The 12,025-nt window shown below is 40.9% G+C and overlaps 1 protein-coding gene and 1 long non-coding RNA gene across 3 annotated transcripts in view; one reads left to right on the forward strand and one right to left on the reverse strand.

The window, feature by feature from the left end:
• LOC118547236 (uncharacterized) overlaps positions 1-12,025 on the forward strand; it is a 149,648-nt gene that overhangs the window by 57,009 nt on the left and 80,614 nt on the right. The window lies entirely within an intron of this gene.
• On the reverse strand, positions 4,006-5,770 carry LOC118547228 (olfactory receptor 4D9-like). Its single transcript, XM_036110583.2, has one exon. The coding sequence runs from the start codon at positions 5,744-5,746 to the stop codon at positions 4,811-4,813; it is 936 nt and encodes a 311-aa protein (XP_035966476.1). The 5' UTR covers positions 5,747-5,770; the 3' UTR covers positions 4,006-4,810.

Below are 12,025 nucleotides of genomic sequence, written 5' to 3' on the forward strand. Positions count from 1 at the left end.
ATGTTAGTCGCCACACAGCATATCATTAGTTTTTGATGTAGTGTTATTTATTTATTTGAGAGAGAGAGCGAGAGTGAGTACACAGAGGGAGAGGGAGAAGCAGATTCAGGGCTGGATCCCAGGATCCTGGGATCATGACCTGAGCCAAAGGCAGATGCTTAATGACTGAGCCGCCTGGGTGCCCCTACTTATATCTTTAAATATTGAATTTCTTAAGTTCTAAGGTGAACCTTTCTTTTTAATATTTCTTTCTTTCACATTTTTAGAATCAGTAATAGAATTTTATTGCATCTAGGTATTACTTCAATGAAAGAATGTGTTCACAATACTTTGCTGCACTTAATAAAGGAACACATATAATAGATATTTCTGTAAGTGCCAGAACTACTGCGTTATTTCATTTAAAGAATGTAATATACACACTACAGTGCAAGGGACACACTATGTAACGTCACAAGTATAAAAGGTGTTTTGAAGAGTGATAGAATTACATTGCATCTGGATAGTGTTTTTTCAAGGAAAAGATGTATTCAACTCATGGGCAGAATTTAAAACATTCTGTAGGGGCGCCTGGGTGGCTCAGTCGTTAAGCGTCTGCCTTTGGCTCAGGTCATGATCCCAGGGTCCTGGGATCGAGCCCCGCATCAGACTCCCTGCTCAATAGGGAGCCTGCTTCTCCCTCTCCCACTTCCCCTGCTTGTGTTCTCTCTCGCTGTGTCTCTGTCAAATAAATAAATAAAAAAAAAAAAAAAAAAAAAAAAAACATTCTGTAGTGTCACTAGTAAAAAAGATGTTTCCAAGACCGCCACTTGTATATATAAATAAGACCATGTTATTTCATTTAAAGATTGTGCTCATTACACTGTACTGCATTTAAAACAACCTGTACTTGTTTGTTTTGTTTCTTAAATTCCACATATGCGAGAAATCATATAGTATTTGTCTTTCTCTGACTGACATTTCACTTAGCATAATACCCTCTAGCTCCATCCATGTTGTTGCAGATGGTTTTTCACATTTTATTTATTTATTCAAATTTTTAATTATTTTTTAAAGATTTTATTTACTTATTTGAGAGAGACAGGGAGAGAGAGAGCATGAGCAGAGAGAGGGAGAAGCAGACTCCCTGGCTGAGCAGGGAGCCGGACGCGGGGCTGGGTCCCAGGACCCCAAGATCATGACCTGAGCCAAAGGCAGATGCCTAACCAACTGAGCCACCCAGGCACCCTGGTTTTTCACATTTTAATGTCCATGAAATTAAGATGTGTCTTTCCATCAATGAGTACATGTAACACGGTACTGCTGCATTTTTACAACATAGTTGTTATTAAAGTGGCATTTTCCAGTGGATGACCTTTTCAATCAAATATGGTATAGTCACCATGCAAAAATACTCGAAACTCCATCTCCGTGTCTCTTCATAAAGTATAGAAGCAGTCTGCTTGGTGTCAAATGGTCTCACTATTAATCAGTTACATGGGGGCATTTCAGAGGGTGTTAAATTAGATCTTTACTCCAGATTCAAATGTTTTATTCCATCCTATGCAGAGTCCATGAAGAGGTGACAGGTTGGGACTGGCTTCTTTAGCCTAGTGCACTTGTACTTGAGATTTGGGCATGGGTGTGGTGCTCATGCCTGGACTCTTGGGAGAAGCATGTGACCACCCTCCCTTGGTTTTTTCACCTACTTCCAGCCCTTTTTCCTTGTATCCATCTTTCTATTCCTTTTCCTTTTCAGCTCTTACAGCCTCATAATTTCCAATTGAAGTATTACCCTTGTATTGGTTTCCTCTTGCTGCTGTAACAAAATCACCACACATCCAGTGGCTTAAAACAACACCAATTTGTTGTCTTACAAATTCTTAGGTCAGAAATCTGACATGAGTATCAACTGGCTAAAATCAAGGTGTTGGCAGGGTGAATTCCTTTCTGGAGGTTCTAAGGCAGAATCAATCCTCTTGCTTTTTCTAGGCTCTAGAGGCTAGCTACATTCCTTGGTTTGTGGATCTTCCCACTGTTTCAGCTAGCCATGTTAAGTCAAGTACCCCTCACATTGCATGACTCTGACCTCTTCTTCTGTCTGCCTCTTCCACTGTTAAGGACCCTTGTGATTACATTGGGCCCTCCCAGATAATCAGGATTGTCTCCCTATTTAAAGGTCAGCTCATTAGCAACCTTAATTCCATCTGCACCCTTAGTTTCCTTTGCCATATAACATAGCACACTCACAGATCTCTGGGGATTGGGATTTGAACATTTTGGTGGGGGAGACAGAGATTATTCTGCCTATTACAATCCCCTCTTATTCAGTTTTCTCATTTCATTCTGAAGTCTCCAAACTCTGAATGCTGGAAGGTTTTTAGAAGATCATTTGGTAGTAAAATCTCATCTACCTGAATTAATTTTGTGGCAAAATTTGATCTGAGTTAGTGTGAGGCCATGCATGGTTTTATTGATTACACTTAGTGGGACTACTTATACATTTTCTTTCCTTTTATTTTTAAGATTTTATTTATTTATATATTTATTTTATTTATTTTTATTTATTTATTTATTTATTTATTTATTTATTTATTTTTTAAAGATTTTATTTCTTTATTTGACAGAGAGAGAGAGCACAAGCAGGGGGAGTGGCAGGCAGAGGCAGAGAGAGAAGCAGTCTCCCCGCAGAGCAAAGGAAGCCCGATGTGGGACTCGATCCCAGGACCCCAGGATCATGACCTGAGCCGAAGGCAGTCGCTTAACCAACTGAGCCACCCAGGCGCCCCTATTTATTTTATTTATTTTTAAAGAGAGAGAACATGAGCGAGGGGAGGAGCAGAGGGGGTGGGCGTGGAGGGGGAAAGAATCTCAAGCAGACTCTTCCCTGAGTGTGGAGCCCAACACAGAGCTCAATCTCACAACCCTGAGATCATGACCTGGAAACCAAGAGTCTGACGCGTAAGCAACTGAGCCACCCAGGCACCCCTACTTATACATTTTCTTACAGAAATATTAAAGTGTGGATATGAGGTGCTCCCCACGGAAGAAATGATGTAATATATAATACATGCACTATACTATCTTTTTAAAATCTAAGGAACTCCAAATTCCAAAGCCTATTTGGTCCTAATAAATTAAAATAAAGGAATGTGGTCCTGTATTATTATTATTATTATTATTATTATTATTATTATTATTATAATTAACCTGTAGTTACATTTCCATGAACCTCTTTCCTTACTCAGTTTTACTAGGTCCCATGTTCCAGAGAAGGAGAGAGGAGAGAAGAGGAAATACATCCCATGCTTCTGTATACAATTACCAGGCATCCTGAGGGGCTGTCTGGACATACTCAGAGCACAGGTTTATTGGAACTCTAAATGAATTTGTACATTCATTTGCCTTGAGTGTTGCAAAACATTCATTTGCCCTGGGATGTTTATCTTCAATTGTGTACATGGTTCTCAACAAACGTTTTTGGATCTAACACTTGATTTGGTGATTTTATAAAGACATATATTGATGCTAAGACTTTGAGTATAAGATTATAGTACACTCTGATTTAGCCATTTCAATTTCCTTTGGCTTCCACGAGGAAGTATCTATTTAGAAAATAAAGTCAGTTTTATTTATTTATTTATTTTATTTTTGTTTTTTAAAAATACTTTATTTATTTGACAGAGAGAGACACAGCGAGAGAGGGAACACAAGCAGGGGGGAGTGGGAGAGGGAGAAGGAGGCTTCCCGAGGAGCAGGGAGCCTGATGCAGGGCTCAATCCCAGGACCCTGGGATCATGACCTGAGCCGAAGACAGACGCTTAACGACTGAGCCACCAGGTGCTCCAAAGTCAGTTTTAAATACTAAAAGACAAGATTAAGTAGAATTTGGCATCTTCTGACATTCATTTCATTTCATTCCATTCCACAGATTCAACCAATATTTACAGCTTTTTACAGGTCAGGCACTATTCTAGACACTGGGAATATAAAGGAAAACCAGATCTAGTAACATGGAGTTTTATGGGGTATTTTAATACACTGTGGTAAGGGAAATGATAAAGGAGTGCACATAGGAAAAATAAAAGTATTTATTGGGTTGGATACAGCTTTTCTTTTTTCAGCTATTATGCCTTAGGCAGTGGTATGAACAGTAGGACAGGCTGTTCTGGATTCTTGCCATTGTTGTGTTTATGCAGTCTGATTTTGTAAGGCCCCAATATTTAAGTCCCAGGTCACATCCAATTCTGACAAAGTCACAGGAAGTAAAAGACAATGGAAATCCTTAAAAGCTAAGTCTTTGTGTATCCTGGCTGGTTGTGGGGCTTGTGCCAGTGTATTTTGTAGGTGAATTGATTTAAAAGGCCCAAAGTTGCTGACAAAGCAGAGGTGATGGAGAAGAATGTTTACAAGCAGTATTTGATACACAGTATATGCTTAATAAATAGTCATAGGGTAACTATTGCTGGACTGGGACCTAGCAGCTGGAGCCCTGCTATGTTGAGATAGATGTCCCTGTTGCCTACTGCATTGTGTGGACATCGCAGTGCTATCCTTCACCCTGTTGCTGGGACACCCAAGACCTCCTATTATATTTCACATTTATAACCTGCTTGCTGTCAATTGCTCTTCAAGTACTGTGTTTTTCTGTTTAACTTCCTGTCGGTGTTCTTTCTCAATACCAGTGTTTCAGGTCACTGATCCTTTGTGTCTGTGCCATCCTGCTATAGTTAATTGTCTATGCATGGTTGAGCCCCAATATGTGACAGCGAATATTTTTAAGAACATATTTCCATTATGTTTGTATCTTGATCAACAGTCTATAATGAGGTTATCCCCTTCCCGAAAACATAAGTCTTCTCTTCAGTCTCCTCATGGATGACTTCATCTCCTGGTTCCTTAGGGTATAGATCATGGGGTTCAGGACAGGGATGATGACCGTTAAGGTGATGGAGACAGCTCTGTCCATGGGGAGGGCAGTGAAGGGCCGGGCGTAGATATAGATGGAGGGCACAAAGTGCAGAGTCACCACAGTGATGTGGGCTGTGCAGGTGGAGATGACTTTCCTCCCGCCCTCCCCTGTGTGAGTCCTCAGCATCATCAAGATGACTGTGTAGGACACAAGAAGAAGGACAAACCACAGGGTAGTGAGCAGACCATTGTTGGAAATCATTAAGATCTCAAGAGCAAATGTGTCAGTGCAGGCAAGTTTGAGGACCTGGGGGACATCGCAGTAGAAAGTGTCAAGAACATTGGGTCCACAGAAGGGAAGGGGCAGCAACAGGAAAATCTGCACGATGGAGTGAACAAAGCCCCCCACCCAGGAGGCCACAATGAGGGCAGTGCATCGCCCCCTACTCATGATGGTCACATAGTGCAGGGGCTTGGAGATGGCCATGTAGCGATCAAAGGCCATGACAGAGAGAGAAAAAACGTCTGCCCCACCAAGAAGGTGGAAGAAGAACATCTGAGTGATGCAACCGTTGAAGGAGATGGTCTTTGTCCTTGACAGAAGGTCCACGAGGACCTTGGGAGCAGTGATGGATGAGAAGCAGATGTCCAAGACTGAGAGATTGCGGAGCAGGAAGTACATGGGGCTGTGAAGGCGGGACTCACAGGTCACAGTGACCATGATGGCAACATTTGCTAACACAGTTGTTACATAAACTACAGATAAAAAGAAAAATAAGAGCAAGCTCAACTCTTGAGACTGGGTAAGTCCACAAAAAATAAATTCAGACACCCTGGTATGATTTTTCAGGGCCATTGGATGATATTTCTTCCTCCATGTACAGCTTTGAAAGAAACAATAATATTACTGAGGCATTGAAATCAAGCAAAATTTATCTCTTCTGTGGAAATTGAACATGCATAAATATAGTTTTAATCATATATCTTATTCTTTATGAACCTGCTGTGTTACCTGGGGAAGTCACTCAGTTTTAACTTGCTTCAGCTCCCTCCTTAGCCCAAAATGTGGTTTGAGCTAGATCATTCATTTCCCTACTGTACTTACTGGGGCCTTTGGCATCTGTTAAAATCCAACCCTAGACAGACAGGACCAAAGGGGCTGTTTCTGAGTTGGACTGATGGAGAAAAAATTCTTGTCGTTTCATCCCAATCCTAGTTGTTAGAACAAAGTTAAACTTGGACGTTGTAATTGAATGTCATACACATTTAAAGTCTTGCAATGGTGCTTTAAGTATCAATGTAGCATGTGAAAGGCATTGTACAGACAGGTAAAATTTTTTGAGTATTGTAATGTGATAACAGCACCTCTTCATCTTTAACTTGAAATTAAAACTATCAGATTTTATTTTTGTATAACTTAAGGAAGGTGAATTTAGGGGACTAGAAGACTCTAAATGGGCTTCTACAGATCCAGTGACATAAATGTAACCAGTTTGTTGGGATTTTATAGCTAAAATTATATTTGTGTATATAGCTTTAATCTGTAAATTGTAATAAATATATTTGCAATTATTAAATGTTACATGATATTTTGGTTCAAAAAAAAAAATATCCACCCCAGAGGTTGTTGAGGAAGAGAACTAAGGAAGTCTTCATGGAAGGAGCTGTGGGTTCCCTACACCTCCATGAATGGGAGCACCTCTGATTTTATTCTCATTCCACTTTGTTTCTATGCCTTAAAAGCGATTGGAATAAAACAACCCTCATAGGGCTTTCAGTGACACCATGAATGGGATTGATTTGAACAGCATGTTATAGTTTTAAAAGCACTGCCCACCTAATTACAATCAATTTTTCTAATAACCCTCTGAGGTTAGAGGGGAAGGTATTAGCATTCCCATGTCAATTAATACCAAAACTGAAAGAGTGAACTCAATAAGCATTAAGCCAATTTTCCAAGGTCATATGGAAAATCGGTGGCACAGGAAAAGTAACACAAGTCTCTTCTGTCTCTTAGTTCTAGGATCTTTCTACTCTTCCACGCTGCCTGCCAGCTTCAGAATATATAAATCCAAGAATAATTTGTATAAGAGACTCTTTACAGAATTTTGCTAGTCCTTTCAAGAGTGGGTTTCATCAGCCCCTTCATTTCCTCTCTCCATGACCAAGGAATTTTAGACCACTGCCCTTCTATATCTTTTAGAAATGGCAAGTTTTTTTTTTTTTTTCCAACTTTAAAAAATTTCATTTCATCAATACTCAGAGGTTGGGGTTTAACACAAAGATGACAAGGATGGTACCAGAGATGGTTCTGTTCACAAAGAAGACAGCAAAGTCCAGGCATGCATATGTAGAGGGAGGGCATGAAGTACAAGCCTACTGCAGAGATGTAGACAATGCAGGTACACCCTTCCTACAAAACCTGAGGAGTTTCTGATGAGCTTAGGATTTGCATTTCCTAACAGCATACAGATCAACACCCAATGGAACAATGGTAGCTCCCTGTCCCTGGAGGCCCATAGGTTCTCTTACTATAGAGTCCTGTTTGGGAAGGAAGTGGCAGATCCAACTTAGAGAATTTTCAATTCATTCTAGTTTGCCTGTGGGAGTCAGGAGTGAGCAATATTTTATTGCTTGAGGGTCAATTTTGAAAAAAAAATAAAGTCCTGGGGAAGTTTAATTGACATGCAGAAGGACATAGAGAAAGCTAGTGGTGAAGTTTAGCTTTCAGCACAATACATATTCCACTCATGCCATTTTAATAATTTCTGAGATTTACGATGGTGGCAGTGGTGACAAAGTTAACTCAGAGGAAAAAGCCATCTTCAGCCTAAGCATCTGTCTGAACCATCTGGCACCACCATCTAGGTGGTCCCCAGAACGTGCCCACTTGGGAAGCATCACTCTTGGTCTGTGTAGAAACAAGCTCTGAGAGCCTTGAGAAATTATGTGGATAAATAACCTCCAAACACACATTGCATCTCCTTTGCTCTGAAGAATATGACCACTTGCCTTGTTTCCTCTGTTTATTCTGTCTCGGTGAGCATAGGGGCCCCCACAGCAGGTACTGATAGGTAGCATGCTTTATCCAAAAGACTTCTACTGAGCCACTCACATTGCAAGGAACCGGGACACTGTAAAAACTCTCCTGAGGATTCTACTTTCTTCACCTCTCCCAGTGTGTCCCCTTCTCTTCCTCCTCAGCTAACCCCTTATCATTTCTCCTTAGATCATTGCAAGTTTCCTAACTGGTTTCCTTTCCTTCAGTGTAGTTTTCTCTAATTCATCATGTCTGTTTTTTCCAGAAATATGATTACAAGTCACAAATGGGACCATATATTCATTTGTCTGAAAATCTTTAATGTCTACAGAATATTGTCTATTGTCTACAGAATAAAGATTAAACTCCTGTTGGTATTGTCTGGTACCCTGTTTCCTTCGATCCTCTGTTTCAGGTATTTAAATGTTATGCAAATTCTTGCTGGCCCACACCTTTAGATCTGTGTTCCTGTGGCTTGCTCTACCCACCATGCCCTCCCCACCTCCAGAATCTCCTATTTATCTGCCTTCACAGACACTAATCTTTCAACACTCAGGGTCAGAGTCTCCTATTCTGTGAAAACTTTTCTGACACCCCTTTGGGACTCCTCATTCTCTGCACTGACTTCTCTTCTGGTAGTTGTAACAGATCATTCCAACTAAGTTCTTACGTGTGTGTCTCTCCTTAGTTCAGTATAATTTCCCTATTACCCCTCAAGTTCATCCTGCCTGCTCAGTGTTTCATTCATCCTAACATCACCAAAGCTTTACCTAGTTTGGGCAAGTGTTAGGTGCTCAAAAAATGTGTTTGTTTGTTTTTTTAATTAATGAATAAACCTACCTGGTAAGTGTTCATCATGACATAAGCATTGGCATTGGAATGAGGGTGAGTGAGAAGGATCTTGACAAACACAGGCTAAGCAACTCTTTTGTTAATGTCCTTGATTTGACCTCAGGGGTACCAGATAGAGATGCATTTTCTGATCCAGGCTATAAAATAGCTTTGTGACCTTGAAAAAGTCATTCGTCTCTCTGCCTCAGATCCTCAGTTGTAAAATAGTGTGATATGGTGTGGAGCAATGTTAAGGGCTTTGGAGTAGGGCATACCTGGACTAGAATTCTGCCTCTTCCTTCTTTTTCACCTGGAGCAAGTCCTCTATTTTCCTTCAGTTTCCTCCTCTGTGAACTAGGAAGCATAATACTTAACTTAATTGGGTAGCATAAAGAGCAACTACGATTATGTCTGTAAAGTTCCCAGCACATAGTAGGCATTCAATTAACTTGATTTCTTTCCCTTTCCCCTGAAAACAGGATCTTCCCTGGTTGTCATGAAGAGTTATTTAAGAAGACGTTGGCAGAATGTAAAATGTTATTCAGTAGAACAGCTTCTCTTTGAACCAATTTGCTTGTTTGTATTTGAACTTATGTGGGTTAACCAAATGGGTCAGAGGTTTCAGTGCTAGGTCATCGGGTTTGGGAATAAAGCTGGCTCTGGGTCAAAGGCAAAAGATACTCAGTGAATCATGGGCAATGTGTGGATATGGGGCTGCCTTTGAAACCTCTACAGCTTTTCTTTTTTTTTAAAGATGTTATTTATTTATTTGACGGAGAGAGAGCAAGTGAGTGCCAAGCACAAGCAGGGGGAGCAGCAGAGGGAGAGGGAGAAGCAGGCTCCCCACCAAGCAGGGAGCACAATGCAAGGCTTGATCCCAGGACCCTGGGATCATGACCTGAGCCAAAGGCAGACGCTAAACTGACTGAGCTACCCAGGTACCCCAAAACCTCTACAGTTTTTAAGGGAATTTAGGGCATTTTAGAATCATGTATTTTTAAGGAAACACCCATCTTGTGGAAAAATGCTCTGTGATCCCCATGGACAGACCCTAAGCTGGAATAAAATCTCCTTAAATGCAATTCAGTTGTTCTACCAAATACCAGCTGCTTTCTCTTTAAGCATGCTGACCCCATGTCTGTGGCCCCTTCTTAGAAAGACATTCCTCCTTTCCCAATATTTAACATCCACTTCATTTTCTCTCACTAAAGAGAGAGCTATTTTTGCAGTATCTAACGCACTGGGTACATTTTTCATGCTTATCCTATTCATGCATAATCCACAATGTCTCACACTGACAGGTCCATGTCCTTACCTAAACCTTCGGTGTCCATCCAGGAATTCGCACCATCTGAGACTGGGTGGGTGGGTGTCAGCGTATGTGATGCTGGGGAACCAGCATGTTAGAAGGCCAAGTCCGTCAAGGTCTTCTCTTCCACCTTCACACTGGAAAGGGCAGACTCAGGGAGTTGTGTCATCATGACTCTTCTGCTTTCCCCTGTCACATGCACTAGTCCCTCAGGCCCAAGCCTAAATACAAGAATTAGCAAAGGGAATTTTACTGGATATGAGTGTGGAAAGAGAATGGACCTTCTTTGATCATGTTGGAGTTCCAGTGGGGGTTATTAAACAGTTTCCAAGTCATTACTGCATGCAAGTCCACACATATGCACATGCATACATACACACAGATGCCCACGTTTCTGTTTTCTAAATTCTTGTAAAACACCAGAAGGCATAAATCTATCTGCTCTGTGAGTCTCTGAGTTTTAGGGAAACATATTAATATAAGCATCTAATGTCATATGATCATTCATTCTCAATGTGAGCAACATGCCCAAGGGGACAAAAATTGGTTCTTGGGGGCCAAAAAATTCTTAGATATTACAATGCTGTGTGGCCCTTCAAAGAGTTTCAGTACATAAAAAGATACACTGTATATCTTTGGTATTAAATTTTCTTAGGGTGGGGCGCCTGGGTGGCTCAGTTGGTTAAGCGTCTGCCTTCAGCTCGGGTCATGATCCCAGGGTCCTGGGATTGAGCCCCACATCGGGCTCCCTGCTTAGCGGGGAGCCTGCTTCTCCTTCTCCCTCTGCCTGCAGCTCCCCCTGCTTACTCTCTCTCTGTCAAATAAATAAATAAATAAAATCTTTAAAATTTTTTTTCTTGTGAGAGAGCAATTAGGAAAAATATCTAATAAAGTTCCTTGGAGGGGGCAATAATTTTTAAAAATTTGAGAAGCACTGACATATGATTAAGTCTTGGCCTAGCCTCTTCCATAAGTGGCCTGAAGTGACCTCTGAAAATGGTTCACTATTCACTTGACCCAGAAAACCCTACAAAATCATGCAAATCTTCATGTTCACTCTAAGAACACACATAAAACTACCCAGGCCATCAAGGCGTATGCATATCTGAAAACACCAAGTATCTGAAGGATGTCACTTTGCAGAAGCAATGTGTGCCATTCTGTTGCTATAATGGTAGAGTTGGTTGGTGCTCCCAGGCCAAATAGTGGGGCTGGATACAGGGTCGGTGGCCCAAAAGGAGTACTGAATTTTTACTGCACATGCTTAAAAATGCAGAGAGTCATGCTGACCCTAAGGGTTTAGATGTAGGTTCTCTGGTCACTGAGCACATCCAGGTGAACAAAGCTCCAAGATGCGGCATGGAATTTACAGGGCTCATGGTCAGGTTAACCCACACATGAGCTCTCCCTGCCGCTCTGAGATGCTCCTTACTGGAAGAGAGAAGGTTGTTCCTAAACTAGAAGAGGAGGTTGCACAGAAGAAAAAAATATCCCAGAAGAAACTAAAGAAAAAAAACCTTATGGCCTGGGAGTAAATTCTGTATAAAATAAAAACAAAGGTGTAAAAAAAAAAAAGTCTTGGCCTAATGTCTCCGTCTTGTAGGATTCAGAGAAGATCACATTTATGTGTCACTTACTAGGACCTTTTAATGCATCATAACAATTTGCAAAAAATTGTTCTGTATGTTACAATATCCTGATTTACTGTATGTTGCTTTTTTACTAATTGATTTCTGAATGACAATTGTAGGCTGGAGGGTGGAATTTGACATGAGCATAGGGAGTGAAGAAACATTTATTGTCTTTCTACATATTAAATTCTGTGGAATTCTTCTTTGGAGAGATGTGGATTACAACACAGACCCAGTGGCTATTCCTAAATGACCCTGCATATGATATGTTTCTTCCCTCTCCTGGTACACAAAACGGGTATTGAGTATGTGAAAAGGTATTTC

Source organism: Halichoerus grypus, chromosome 11 (genome assembly GCF_964656455.1).
Source record: "Halichoerus grypus chromosome 11, mHalGry1.hap1.1, whole genome shotgun sequence".
In the NCBI taxonomy this organism is placed as follows: domain Eukaryota; kingdom Metazoa; phylum Chordata; class Mammalia; order Carnivora; family Phocidae; genus Halichoerus; species Halichoerus grypus.

Bases quoted from the DNA above. Each gene is read 5' to 3' on its own strand.
- LOC118547228 (XM_036110583.2), bottom strand. From the start codon at position 5,746: ATGGCCCTGAAAAATCATACCAGGGTGTCTGAATTTATTTTTTGTGGA.